Consider the following 16,100-nt stretch of genomic DNA (forward strand, 5'->3'; position numbering starts at 1 on the left):
TTTATACGAGTACTAATTTCAAATAAAGCAGCGTTTCTCAAACTTTTCTTCCGCTGAATCCACAAGAGATACAAAAAATGGTTGATTTTTTTAATAAAAATTAAAACAATAATAAATAATAATAATAATAATATACTATTTTTATAACACAAAATTGAATTGAAAAGAAAAATAAATAGATAAATATATAAATTTGTAAAATTATTAAAATAAAAATTCAATGTGATGGGTGGTGTTTCTTTGCTACTAAATCGGCTATATTATGATGTATATATAAATTACATAGTAAGATTTTTAAATCTGATTCATTTTCTATATTTCTGAATAGTTTTGTCTTACACTTGATGGTATACTTATATTTAACAGTATACTTTCTAATGTGATACAAATAATACATTTGTATTATTGTTTTTATACCATTTAAAATATATTTAATGTGACCCGCTCTGATATAGATGCAGACCACAGTTTGGAAAACCGCTGTATCTGATACAAAACTAATACAATGACTTTATATCAAAGCTAAATTTAAAAAAAGAATTATAAAAATAGAATTACACAATACATTTTTATCGATTTTAAACATTTCAATATTTTATGTTTGCATAAACTTCATAAAATGGATTTCTTTATACTTTACAATTTATTGGAAATTTTTTTTTTGTTATGAAATATTTACAAGGGTATTTTTTTCACAAAGTCAAACAAAAGACTATCATATTATAAAATCGATTAAAACATATTTATTTTTAACATAAAAAAAATGAAATTGTTTTTACATTCTTCTAATATGCTATAATTAATAGGTATAAAAACATTAAATGTATGATAAAATAATGCTAATCGATCAATTATAGAATGCACTCTGACTAAAATAACTATTATAGTATTATAGAAAACTTTAAGTTGATATGTAATACACCTATAAACACTAAATTCAAAGTTATATATATATATACATACATTTAATACCAAGTACTATATACATTGTACATATACAAATTAGTTTGCAAATACATTTTAAAAATGGGGATGTCTATTAAGTATATTGAATATTAAGTCAATAGATCGCTGAGAAGGTCACTGTGATAGATGTGGTTAATTTGAAAACATTGACAAATCATTGCATTCAAAAAACGATCCTGAGTAACGACGGTGTATATTAATCTGAATTTCTAAAGATATTTCATTTACTATAAGTAATTTATTTTTTAATTAGTAGGTTGAACATTTTTTTCAACAATTAAACCACATAAACCACTGTATAAATTATTTATACAATCGCTTTTAGTCATAATACAATAATTTTTAAGTTTTTCGTTTACCTATATAAATGTTTAAAATGTAATATATTAAACGTAAAGGTAAATTTTCTATTCATAACATACTAAGTTAATTAAAGTTTAATACTTTAATTGAACAGATAAACATTTAGACAGATTAAATGCGTTGGCGAAGAACATATATTAAAACTTATAATGGTTTTAACTCACCTAGTAAGGCTTGTTCCTAAAGAAGGTGGGTAGGATCCTCTGAAACCAGTTCCAGCCGATGAGATCTGATGGTACATACTAGCCGGTGTGTGCCTGAAAAAATAAAAAGCAAACACGATAAAAAAAAAAACAGTGTAGGTAATCTAAAAGCTAAACCCTATTATTTGAAAAAGTATCAGTAAAAGTAAGGACGAAAAGCATAGTGGAAGAAAAGCGGCTTAGATAAGTTTTGTGAGGGAGTAAAGAGATCGTTTCTGTTGAATTACGGAAGCCGTTGGCTACGAAAAGCCGATTGATTTCCCAAACTGAGAAAAAAAAATGAGGGGAGAAAACCGATTTTCCTGGTAACAAATTGACCGGAATAAGAACAAACAAGGGTTAGTGTGTGGTGGACAAACTAGATTAAAGGTTTTCACGGGGCGTCAACTGACCACGCCCCACTACTTTCGATAGTTCACACATAATAGTTAGGAGTTTAAACGATTTTTAAGAATTTAATTAATTTTTTTTTAATATTCACAGTGTATAATGATTAGTTATGACTTAAGGAGTTAAGACTATTATTTATTCAACGGAAATATTTTGATAGAATTTAAAAAAAAAAATTTTATTTTTACTTTAATACATATTTATCTATGAAAACATTCATTATGAAAATGATTATTGCTATATTATTTAATTTATAAATTATGACCATCTGTATTGATTGTAGAATAAAAAGTTGATTAAATATTTTTTTTTCTTAAAATATAAAATGGTTTTATATGGAAATATAAACGATATACACGTAAAACTATTTAACTTAAAATAGTATATTTATTTAATTATATTTAGAACGTTTTTCATCATAATAACAAAAATAACTTATATAAATAATATACCAACTATGCAATTGAATTAAAAAAAAAATAATTAAAAATAATAACAAATTTTATGTACTTACCATGTGGCTGCAACTTGTGACATGTCTGGACTTAATAATGGGTAAGGGTACTGGCCTGTGGGAAATGGGTACATAGAAGGCCTTGGAAGTCCTAAATAAAATAAATAATAATAAATATATTAGGATTTTTTTAAGTATATTTAAATTTTTTAAATAAATTTAAGCAACGTTCAATATTTATTTTATTAACTAAATAAAATTGTATTATACAATTTGTACTTAATTGAATATTTTTTATTTCAGTGAACCGAATAAACGTGCCATTTGGTTCCATCTAAATTGTTGATATAATAGAAAAACCATTCGGGCGATGTTAAAAGAAAGGGTTTTAAAATGCGTTTAGATTTTTGAAAGGCCACTCGACTAAAAACAAGAGGTATTGATTCTGTATATTATGGATTTTTTTATATTGGTAATGTTAAGACTAACAATAAAACCTTCTACAAAGTGTTATAAAAGTAATCATATTCATTGTAATTTTTATGATATTCATAAATAATAACTATTTACATTTTTTGTAATCTGTAATAAATAATGTTATGGTAAAAATAAAATTATATATCTGTAGATAAGTATAGTATTTTGTGTTATTACATAGATGCATATAGTTTTGATGAATATTTATAAACCTAGGTATTTATTTTAATTAAACAATGATCTAATACAATATATATTATGGTTTATGAACAAATTGTTTTATTAACATATGTAATATATATAAATTAATATATATGTTTTGTACTCTACATTTAATAATGTATTTGTATAATAAATACATACATAAATACATATACGTAGTTAAAAATGATATAAATTACTTAAAATATACAAAAAAATTAGGTCGAGAGTACTATGATGTTGAGCTCTACATACTTGAACGTTTCACACTCTTAGACGCATACTTAGGCTTATATACGAGAAAAAAGTAGTATACTTTTACTCAGAACTTTACTTCAATTAAAATATATAAAACGTACAAATGAGAGACCGATTAAAATTTGACCAGGAGGTTCGTTATGTATAGCCATAGGGGCGAGCAAAATAATTGTTAAAAAGTCGAGGACTTTTTTTTTTAAACCCCTTTTTTGTGTCACCGTAATTATCATGGCATAACGGTATTGTTTTCACCGCAGGCCTTTTTAAAGGATTGGCTTCGTCAATGTCTACACGCACTCATATTTAGGGGTTCTTTAGCTTAAAGGGTGAGAATAAAAATCGATATTAAAAAAAAAAAAAAATGTACTCACCGGGTGCTTTGTCAAGTTGGTAAGGAGGTATGCCCATATGGGCGGGTGGTGGTTGGGTACCCAGCTGCTCGCCGTTGTGGCAAAAGAACGGATGGGCTGGTCCTAAACCGATCTTGCTTGCCTGTAACATAATAAGATTTTAAAAAATTAACTTAATACAATTTTATATTAGTACTAAACAGATAAATCTTTCAACCAAAAATGATATTTTTCAAAAAAAAAAAGTTTGATTTATATTTTAATGTAAAAAATAAACCATTTTTCGTGCCAGCATCGTTTGAAAATATATTTTTTGCTCGTTTTGAAATTACAAGATGTAGTTATAGCGCATACAATACGTGCCTGTTTAGCATAAGTTATTAAATCCCTTATCGCAATAACAAACGACGGTTCAAGTGGTTGAGTTTCGACCCATAATAACGCCTTTTTTAAGTAATCCACTGTTTGAGTAGCGGAAGGTGGAATTTCAATGTCCTCAGAATCCGTAGATAAATTTTCCGGTTCAGTAAATTCCACAGGGTTAGATAAAATCCAAAGTAACATGTCTTCGTCAGATACTTCCAGTCCAAGATCATGAGCTAACCACTGCACACCCAAAATAATACCTTTTAGTGCTGATGTATATGCACAATTTTTCCAACAAGTCGAAAACGATTCTGTGGTGACTTGTAACCAAGCTCTATGTAATAAAATAAATGCGTCTTTTAACGTGTATTTTTCCAAAAACCTTTGTATTGATCGTTCGGATTGTTGATCTAAAGCTGCCTGAGTAAGAAGTAGAGCTGTGTATGTAGCTTTGAATTCAATAAATAATGTAGATTTAGAAATTGAATCTCCGTCGTGATTTTGTAAAGAAACTCCGTTATATTCACACTTCTCTGGAATAAAAGATGCTTTATCCATAACCAACACAGCTTTTGAATTGATAGATAGAGCAGCTGGACAAAATTCTGTTTCGAACCACCATTTAAATAAATCTTGTGTAGGAAAACCATCACCCCCCCCTGCATATATCACTGGTTGACCCAACATATTGACAGTTTCCATACAAGGAGGTCTCCATCTCTTACCTATAACCAATACTCTGGTCCTGTGTCTTCCACTTTTGTTTCCGGCCATCAGTAGCCACACTTTTCGGTCTGGATTTATGGTAGTGTTAAATGTAACATCAGGAATACCATTGACATCAAAAGGAATCAATAGTCCAGCATAGATTTCATCATCATCATACCCTTCCAAGTTACCTCGATTCTTCATAAACTTTTTAATCCAATCTAGCGTGATTATAGATATGATATCTGTAGACACTCTGAGCGTTTTTAATAGCATTATGGTCTTTTTCTTCAGGTTTAGTGGAGTAAGAGGTCGCCCAATACTCTTCGTCCATCGCGTGTACCAAATTTCCAGTTTCTTAATAATATCAGCTTCGCTAGCGATTCGAACTTTGACTGGTTTTTTTATAAAGACTTGCTTTCTAGTTTTCATCTTCATCATCAGTTACTTCCTAGCGGCGGACATATCGCACGAACGACGACTGTGACGCGACTGAAACTGGCAGACTGGCTCACTCCAAATATATAAGTAAAAGGAGATGGACGGACATCAAAGACCAACAACGGAGATAGCTTTTGGAAAGGCCAAAGAACAAAGCAACTTTGACAGAGAACTCCACAGTCGACACCGCATTATATATATTATGGTAGGAGAACAGGACCTTTGATGTATGTCTCTTTGATGTTGCAATGCCTCCGCCCCAACAGATAAATGCACTTTACCCCGTTACAAAGAGCTCTTTGACTCAAAGGCATATTTGATTCGCTTTTAATAACGATTATTTTTTAAACTTCAAAAAGATATTTTTTTAAATATTCCGTAATGTTTTATAAAATAATATATCAGAAGAAAATGTAGTTTACATTTTCCTAAATAAATAATTTAAATGTATAATTTGCTTCGTATGAAATATATATTTCAAAAACGTATACAACAATCTGTATTTACTTTGTAAATGGGAATTTCAAATACAATAACATTTACTAAAACGATCTAATGTCGTATGTAATTCTATAATTTAATCAATACAAACGTTATAAAGTCAATTCCAACATAATCAAGTTTAGAACCCTAAGCTTAATAATTTCCGGATACGTCTTTCGATCTCACGCCGAGTTGGTCAATTCGTAATTCACACCACATCAAATGCCAATTTCCTTATTAAATGAGTATATAAATGAAATATGATATTAGTTTAAAAAAACCAAGTTTGTTACTGTGTACTTTGTACTTTTATTACTACTAACATAATTTAATTATCAACAAGGAACTCGTTAAAATAAGAATAATAACTATTAAGGAGTTTCTTCAAATGATTTATTATTATTATTTATTATAAAGCAAAATGAATATTTACGTATGTAGTTAAAAAAAATTGTGAACGTAAAATTATTATTATACTATAATAGTTTTAAAATAACGTTGTGCTGTATTGTATATTTTAAATATCTATGTTACGCATATTTTATTTTATTGAATAAAAGAAAAAATTTTAATTCATAATGAATCTAATGAACCACAATCAATAATTAAATATTCATTTTCATTACCTAAGTGTATTAAAAATTTAGTTTTTAATTATTAACGTTATGAATTTTTTCAGTACATAATCACTCATCTAAACTACATACATTATATATTAATTTAAAAAATGTTGTCATTGTATACACACACTAGTAAGGATTTAGTGAAACATATAGAGGGGCGCTTTTTTAAATACAATTGTCAAGTCCCTTTTATCTTGTCATCGTCCCCTATCAATTTTTATAATTGTTATATCTTGGATGGCACGCGTACCTCAATATGAATGAGCACACGACATCATAAAGGAACGGTATTTTTCGTTCATGTTTATTACACCAGTTTATTAAATATTGTATCAATATTAATTTTTTTCACTTCCTGTCAGTTTCAGTAATATTTTTATATTTGGCTCTGTGTAAATTTTATTACTTCTCATACTGGTATATTTTTAGGAAATAAACGAACTGTTATTCTACTAGTGAATAATATTATGCAGCGTGGGAGTTGTGAATATAATTATATAATGAATTATAAATATTTTATTTAACCACATATTCATTATAAATTGTAATACCAATTTATGTATATTTTACATAGCATCGTTCATTAGAATAACATTAGGACTCCCTGCGGCCGAAGTGGTCCTGCTGCGAGGATTTACACCAAAGTCCTCGCCATGCATAGAATAACATTACCATTATCTACCCAACTAATCCTTAAATAATAGACACGTAAATGGGGACATGCCAAAAACCCTGTGACAACGTATTTATGGTCCTTTTGTGCATAAAAAAAAAAAAAAAAATAATAATAATAATAATAAAATAAAAAAAATAATAACCCCCCAAAAATAATACGTAGGTACAAAAACAAGCCATACTAAACAATTTCTCAATAACATTCATATTTTTTAAAGCCGTTGGACCACGCCCACACGCTTTTTCAATCAGGATCTGATTGCAGATCAGTGAAAGGTTTCCGGGAACAATGTGAACCGATGAATATCTTAGCGGAAAGCTCCATAAAAGAGAGGGTTGGATAATATGAGGGTGCAGTTGTAATATATAAAGCCCATATGCACGATGATTCTTATCATTTGCGCAAGTAATGCCACGGTTAAGTGCATTGTCAAAACTCGGAATAAATCTGGGCTATGACATACTCTGTGATACAAATTAAACTGTCAATCAACTTTGTAAATACAAAATTTACCTACAGGAAAATTAGATAGTATTTTACTGGATAAATGTACAATATAAAAAATAAAATAATGACAACAATAAGTGCCTAATATATATATTATATGATAAATCAATATAAATGTGCCCAAATAACTATTCCATATTTTTAATATTAAGTAGTATTTTTCCCTGAAATAACAACATCGGAGTAAAATATACATTTTATATAAGTATACGTATCATACAAATGTGGCTATTAAATAATAAAATAAAACTATAGCTCGTTGTAACAAGGTCAATAAATTATCACCTTTTTAGACAACATTTTGTGAAAAAGGTTACAAAAATTTAAATAATTTCATAGAATATATCATAATAATTTGTATTAATATGAACTGTCTATTTAAATTTTAACTGGACATAACAGTCCAACAGTATTATTACAGAGATATAATATATTAATAATTATTTTTGTAGATTATAATATATAAATCTGTAATAATAATATTATTTCGTATTAGCTGTATCAAGTCGCAGAATTATTTACAATGATGGAAAATAACCATTACTTATTAGTTATTATAATAATATTTTTTTTCAAACATATTTACTTTGAACGACATTTAATACTTTTAAAATCATTTATTATGCCTATAAAATTTTAAATAATAAAAATAATAATGAAATTAATATATTGAAACATTAAAAACACAAGTTAAGCTTTTAGAGAATGTTGACAATATTTAAATTTACTATTTAATTAAATAACGTATTATTGAACAGGTTATTTTGAAAGTTAATTTTCTATTTACTATTTGATACTTCTTAAAAATTATACTTAAAACGTTTGAATTAACTTAACAATACCAAAAAAAAAACTTGTAGAATGTAAATATTCAATAAGTTATAATAATTATATAATACGTATAGGTACATATATTTAAGTCATTAAATAAAATTGTATATTTTGTCCCTCCAATACTTGAATATCTAGTAGAATAACATTTCAATTATCATACCTTTCAATAGCACTTGACTTATTCACTAACATATTTTTTTTAATATTTAATTGGACGTCGTCACAGGGTCACTCAACTACACTCACGAGAACGAAAATGCACAGGATCATTATATAATTTTTCGAACTGTATAATGAATAAACAACAAGAATGATTGGTTGTTTTATTATATTATAAGAAAAGCCGCATGCCTCTTTTTTTTTTTTGCATGAGCAGATTTTTTTTTCATAGGAACGGAAATTAAAGTGTCCGGTATCTATAAGAAAAAAGACCCTTTAGAAAAAAACGTGGGATACTTTTTTTTTTTCATAAAAACCCGCTGTCGCATACGGTTCAAAGACTTCAACTTTTTTAGGTATGTAAAATAATAGTAGAACAGGGGTATTCCAGCCTTTTGGCAAGAACGCAAAGGGCCATCGAATGTCTGGAATTTAAATTTTCTCTTTATTCATTTCATTTTTACTATTATTAGTTTTTTTTTTTTAGTAATAATCAATTTCTCTTATGTTTCCTTGATATTTTTAAACGATGTAAATAAATACTCTTTATGAAATATTTATTTTTTTTTTGTTTTTTAAACTTACATATCTATTAATGAAAAAGGTTATAAGTTATAAAAAAAATTAAATTAAATAAGTAAAAAAATAAATAAATAGTGATTTAACAATGAGTTCATTTTTTAATATTATAATACATTATATGATTCTATTAAATATATATTTAATTTATACAAAATACAGTATAGTTACGAGTATACTGTATTTTGAATTAATATTGGAAATATAAGTTTCATTATTACTTACTATTTATACACTATTTTAATACTCACAATACTATTTATTTCAATAATTTTTTTATTAATTATGGTTTCAACGAGATAAATAATATTAATTAATAATAATCGTTTAAGTGGCTTTTTAAAATTGTTAATTTAGAGAAAATAGGATTTTATGGATAAATTTCTTTGTTTATTTTACAATCGTTTTCCCATTTTGCTAATGCGCAGAGCACAGAGGGTGAATGGTTGAATAATAATAAAGTATAAATCCCCAACGATTTCTTTTCATCTTCAAACACAAAAGGAAAACTTATAGTAATAATACTATCTAGATATAAAAAAAAAAATATAGGAAAAATGGTAACTGTGTAAAATATACACGGTCGCACGTAAATTGTACTTATACATTATTGCGTCATTATGACCAAAATGCATAATGTCTAAAGTGAATAAATAATAACATAATGCTTTTCTAAAATATAAATTTTAATTCTAGTTTATAAAATCAGCTTAAAGTTAATTTTAATTTAGTTATTAAAAAAATAATGTTTACATAAAATAGTTTTTATTTTACTCAAACTACACATTTCGCGCAAATATAATATATTATACTACATGCACATATATTTTAGATAGTAATTTAGTGCCATAGGAAGAGCTCATCCTTCTTGATCACTGGGACTGTCATCAGGGGGATGTAATGGGATAGGGTTGATTGGTTACAAGACAAGTGGACCGAATATGATGACTATCCCTCCCCTGGGCATTTGTATGTTAATGACGTGCATATAGTTATAGGACTGGGAGACTGACGAGTGCAATTTTCATCCCTTTGATGTCTCCCTTAATCCTGTTACTCGCCTTTACGGCCCAGTTTCTTCGTCTCAGACATCTCCCAATGTTTCCGAACTACATCGAAATAAAAAATATACACCATGTATATACAAAAAGGGGAAAATCTATCGAAAAGGGCTACGAAAAAAAAGTCAAGTGCGGGTTGTACACGATCGTGTAGTGCAAACATATAAAAGGGAATGACCACTGTAAGTGGTTTACAAGCCCAGCAGGCCGTGAAATATGGATTATGATCGGTCGCATGGGGGTATTGAAAAAGGGTTGGTTAATAGATTTATTATGATGGTACCAATTGGTTTGTAATTTGACCGTGGTGGGTTAACTTGTACTATTCGAATTACGAGAAAGTTTAAATTACCGTTTTACTTACAATAATAATAGAAGTCCAAGATTAAACTAAATCTTAAATAAACGTTTATTTTATTAAACTTGTATAGGTAGATTTATAAATTAAGTTGTTCTGAAAAATTTAGATATCTACATTATGTCTAATATCTATAGTATTAATAATACAGATTAAATTAAGACTATACTTAAAGATATTTGGAAAAATTATAATAATGAATACTATTTATGTATTTCGTTATCATGAAAATAAGATAAATAGAATAAGTAATACAAAATTTTAATTTAATTTAAAAATTAAATGTTTTTAGAATTGTATAATAAATATTAACTATAATACTATATACAATGCACTATTCATCCAAATGAATTTCTTAAAAACAAATATTATATTATAATATAGTATAATTTTCAAATTATGTTTAACTAGTATATTTGAATAAAATAGAAAAAAGTACTATTAGAATTAAAAACTCTACAGTCTGTAGAACTATATTATGTATTGACAGTTAAGGTTGGTATTTAGTTTAATTTTCAAATAGAAAACTAAAAATTCTAGAGATAAATCTGAAGCTTCATATATATCTAGCGTGTGTCTACCCTAATCGCAAATTCATATTTACTTTTCATATTTATTCTCATCCCTCGATTCCCATTCACCTTATTATCTCGTCTGTAACTAATTCGGGACCGGTGGTAGTAATCGAAACTATACGGTGTACATGAAATTTAGTACCAATATTTGCTCATCGGCTACCCTTTATTGTCATTGGTACTTCATCGTATACATGTTAAAAAAAAAATCATTAGATTAAACTAGAATGTCCTCTCTGAGTATTAATAGATTTTAATCTGATGGGGACCGATTGTTTGGTTTAAATAGCGCGTGGTGTCCGAGGGAGGTATGTAGGGAGGACTGAAACATACATAAAGGGTTGACAACGGCAATTTGTCCTTTATGCCACCCCCTTTCTGCCCATAGCTTTTGAACAAAGGTCTCTTTGAAATTTAAGGTACGTGACATTTGCAACTGGACTTCATCATGTTCTCATACGCAGGTTACAGTTGGTTATAGTTAATTAAAAAAAAAGAAAAATATATTAAATGAACAAAGCTATAGGTACCTAAATTGTTTTTCATCATACATAAAAATAAAATTGATTTAAAATCAACGGTGTATAAAATGGGTATAATTACAATATAATGACGGGATTTCAAGATTATTTTATCTGCAATAATAATGAATAGAATGACACAATAGTTTTAACTATAAAACGGTATATTAATATTTTGAAATAATTATTATAAGTATTGAAAAACAAACTTAATAAAGCTACCGTATACATTTGGATAATATTAATTATTTTATAAATTAATAAAATATTAAAGTGGATTTAATACTAGACTTCTCAGGTACCTACACATAATTTTAAATCAGAACCTTTCATCTAAGAAGAACGTCATTTGGATAATTTATTATGTTTAAATTATAAATATTAAGAAAAAATTTAATTAATTAATATAACTTCGATTGCAATATATTTTTAATAACCTTTACCAATAATAAAAACAAACAATCAAAATAAATGTATCATTTAATAACTCTAATTATATTATACACACAAGTATAACAAAATTTAACGTATTAAAAAAATTGCGTATAAAAGTCTTTATAAAAAGATTACGAAAAACCTTATATTAAACTGTTGACCTTTATTTATTAAAATTTAAAATTTTATAAACTCCAGCTAAAATAGTTGAAAAGTATTTTGAAAATTATATCACGTCAAGTAAATTATAATATACATATTTTATTATAAAAGTCTCTATATATTTATTCCTTAATAAAGAACAATAAAAAAAACAATATTAATTAATTCGAAAACTAAGTGTTTTGCTAAAGATTCCTATTATGTTTAGCTTCTTTTTTTTTTTTTGTACTTCTCAATTAATAAAAATATCTACTTTTAACCTCTAATCAAATTACTATATCATTTTCTACTTCCTTAATTTTGAAGTTCGAAGGAAAACTTTTACTTCAAAACCGTTATAACAGACACACGCCCGAACAAATTTTTTTTTAATAAAATCAATACATCCTTCGCGTCACTCAGAATCTAAAAAAATATGTACTAAAAAGTACAGTTTTATTTATAAAACTTGTAGATCAACAATATACACATATATCATATTTCAATTATGAACAACATTACCTAACTTATAACATACATTTCAGACTTCCAAGTTTAACTTAAATTGAACGATATTTGAAGCTAGTATTCAATGGCTCTCTACATTTTGCTGATTTTTTTCCTATTTATTTATTTTTTTATTTTTAACAAAAAAAAAAGGACCGAGGAATGGCATTGGAATTTTATCAAGAGGTTGGTCGCTAGGGAATTGAAGCGAAAATTTGATTTGCACCCTTGGAAACATCGAGACCTTTTCTGCAAAAAATACGTAGGGGCCTTTGATCTCGTGGCGAAATTGCGTCAACACCACACCACACTACATCACGCCTTCCCTTCCACCAACCACCGCCTTTAACTTCCATCATTCCTTTGTTTTATACCCAGAAATTAGCTAAAAATAACGCCCTTTTTATTTGCTTTTGTCACAATATAACTTATCATTCTTGAACTTTACCATATAGTCTAGAAAAACCTTAATAATAAATATTTAACACAAAAATACTTTATAACATTTTTTCCAAGTATTTATATCATCTGTTAAATTGACTCATTTCAATTACAAATACATGTAAATAAATACTAAGGCACCTATTGATCCTAAAGTGGTATTACGTCCATGGTAGCAAAGGATATAACAGTATGATGATTAGGTTTTGAGATTTTCAAAGGGTTGGGCGCATGCGCAAAAATGGAAAACCCCTTTTCGCCCTCCTCTCAGCTGTGCTTACACCATCGATTTCAAGATGGGCGACGTCAAGCCGCTCCCCTATACCCCACCAACCAAGTCCTCTTTTGATTGCTCAAGGGATACAGGAGAAAATAAACACAGAGATTAAAATAGTTTGCACGAGAAAATATCAGTTTTTAAATAAGCAATATAAAAAATGTGGACTTACAGTTAAAGGATCCCTTTGAGATTCGAGATAGGAACTCATCTGAAAAAAAAAATTATTATTATTACTTTTATTATCATATTAAATAACTACGAATAAAATAAATTAAACAAACACATGTTTCACAACATTGAAAAATGGTTTTTCCAATAAAATGTCTACGTACATTATATCTATCTACGTCTTATTTCGTAATAAAAACTAATATCATTTAGACATTTTAAACTATTCATATATAGTAGTTAATTTACTCAATGTATAATCGCTAAGACACTGAACCATAGTTTAAATCTATGTAAAAAATATTGTTTAATAATTAAATCAATAATTGTTGAAAGTATGAAAACATTTTAAACTTCCGGGGATAATAACATGTTTAATAAAAGATTTGAATAAGCGCGCGAATCTTATATTCTTAAAAATACATTTAAAATATCATAAATATTCTCTTTGGAATAAAATCAAAAAAATGTATAGCATTTATATCCATAGAATTACACGGACGATTATAATTATTAATCAGTTAATAATATAAGATATGTAATGATGTAAATGTATGTCCATTAATATTCATTTTTTGTTTGAACGCATTTATTAATGTGAATATTTATTTTATTTAAACGTTTTATAAAGATATTAAACATAGCTATATTTTAAACAACAAACTTAATTATTACCGCTGATGTTATTAAATTTTTTAAAAAATGGACATAATAAATCATTCTAAAACTATAAAACCTAAAAAAAATATCAGAAAAAAAGCAAAAATTATAACTAACAAAGGTAAATCAATATCTTTATATAATAACACTAATATATTTAATATATGATATACATTATATACATAATTATTATGTTTATACATGTTCATGTACAACACAAACATATTAGTAAAATAATATATTTATTTTTATCAAAAAATTATAAATTTTGTTAATTTAATTGTGAACCATAATATAATTATCTAATTTTAAAAATTTATAACAGCCATAATTTTATATTACAAAATTACATTACATATATTATTTATTATATTCAATTTTTTTCCTATTACAACTACTAACATAATTTATGAATGTAAATATTAAACGTAATTTTCATTAGTTTAAAACAAGTATAATACTGTTTTTATTATCAATAATACATTTTTAGAAGATCCATCAAAAATTTCAAAAAGGAAAAAAACAAATATTCAATTATCAATGTCAAATTTCCAAAGTACATCAGCTTCAAGTACAGAAGACAACAATCATCTAGATAAGCTTGTATTTAATAAAGTTTATGTATGTTTATAGTATATATTCTTAGAATCAATATTTTTTTAAAGGTAAAAGATGAAACAAAAGCAATTTCTATAATTAAAGACCAAAAGTCACAAACAAATACTGATGATAGTGACAATTCGTCAGAAGAGAAAGTAAATTCTAGAAAAGATCGAAAACCTTTGCCATTAATATTTGATAAATCTGAAATAAATGACGTATCATCAGTAGCATCGGAAGACAATAAAGAAACTAGCTCTAGTAAATGCGTATACTTAGGTGAAAGAGAAACACTAAAATCTTTTTGGGACAAATGTCTCTATCAATGTTTCAAATCTAAAAGATGTGTAGCTGGAGAAAAACCTAAGCGTAAATATCGGAAAAAATTAAAAATTCCGAAATTGTTATCAAAAAAAAGAAAACAACTTGACCTTCCATTATCATGTATCGATACAAGAGGTACTGAGGTGACAAGTAATGGTTAGTTTTATGAAAAGGATAGTCAATAGATATTAATACATCTTTGTTATTTGAAATTTAACGATCTTTTTTTTTTTTTTTACAATTACTTAAAATATTTTTTAAATTAAAATACATCATTTTGTGAAACGACGCCCTAATTACATAAAAACAAAGATAAATTAAAGAATTGCAATATCCTTAAATTATAATACAACCTTTTAAACACTTAATACAAATTATATTTTTGTATTTTGTCTTGATTATGTCAATATAGATTATCTGAGTCGTTACGAAATGCTGTTGTACGTGGATCCGTTAGCTCATTCTATGACCCCTTGGCAGAAAAACGATTTCGAAATGGCTTTTCGTATGGTAAAACCTACTGATATATTTTCATTAGTTGAAGATACAAATGGTGAATCTACTGACTACACTAATTCTGACACAGATTAAAAAACTTATGTATTTCGCACGCCAATACAATAGTACATATACTTTTTTTTTTATAAAAATCGTATATTTCGATTTTTAGTGCTTACTAATTTATAATTGTAATTTATGTGATTGAGTTTGAATAAAAACAAATTATCGTTAAAAAAATACTTTTATATAGCTTAATGATTTTCATAAAAATAACACTTACACAAAAGAAATTAAAAAATTCTTATGAAACTATAATAAAATATTTTTACAACAGAATTAATATAAAATTAAAATAAAACTATTTCAAAATTATACATTTTAAATTTAAATTAAAGTATATGCAATTTAAATTAAGTTAACCAATTTTTCTCTTATGTAATGAACTATAAGCGAATTATTACAACAGATGAGAACACGTTTATTCACATTG

General features: G+C 26.7%; 1 protein-coding gene across 5 annotated transcripts in view; it reads right to left on the bottom strand.

Annotated features, from left to right (window-relative positions):
• The window catches only part of LOC112597380 (protein pangolin, isoforms A/H/I/S), a 58,166-nt gene that overhangs the window by 13,120 nt on the left and 28,946 nt on the right, over positions 1 to 16,100 (bottom strand). For 2 of the 5 annotated variants that reach the window (XR_003114832.1, XR_003114831.1), the window contains exons 1-4: positions 4,026 to 5,214; positions 3,684 to 3,804; positions 2,437 to 2,527; positions 1,494 to 1,586 (exon numbers count right to left, since the gene is read on the bottom strand). Coding sequence is in view for 3 of the 5 variants with exons in the window: in XM_025343412.1 (XP_025199197.1) it covers positions 1,494 to 1,586; positions 2,437 to 2,527; positions 3,684 to 3,804; positions 4,026 to 5,177 (1,457 nt within the window). In the remaining 2 variants the exon portion in view is untranslated. Of the gene's footprint in view, positions 1 to 1,493; positions 1,587 to 2,436; positions 2,528 to 3,683; positions 3,805 to 4,025; positions 5,215 to 13,526; positions 13,566 to 16,100 lie in introns of those variants that run through there. The other 3 variants (XM_025343412.1, XM_025343410.1, XM_025343413.1) reach the window with 2 other exon arrangements.

The sequence above is a fragment of the Melanaphis sacchari genome, unplaced genomic scaffold (assembly GCF_002803265.2).
Source record: "Melanaphis sacchari strain LSU unplaced genomic scaffold, SCAv2.0 Contig40_pilon_pilon, whole genome shotgun sequence".
In the NCBI taxonomy this organism is placed as follows: Eukaryota; Metazoa; Arthropoda; class Insecta; order Hemiptera; family Aphididae; genus Melanaphis; species Melanaphis sacchari.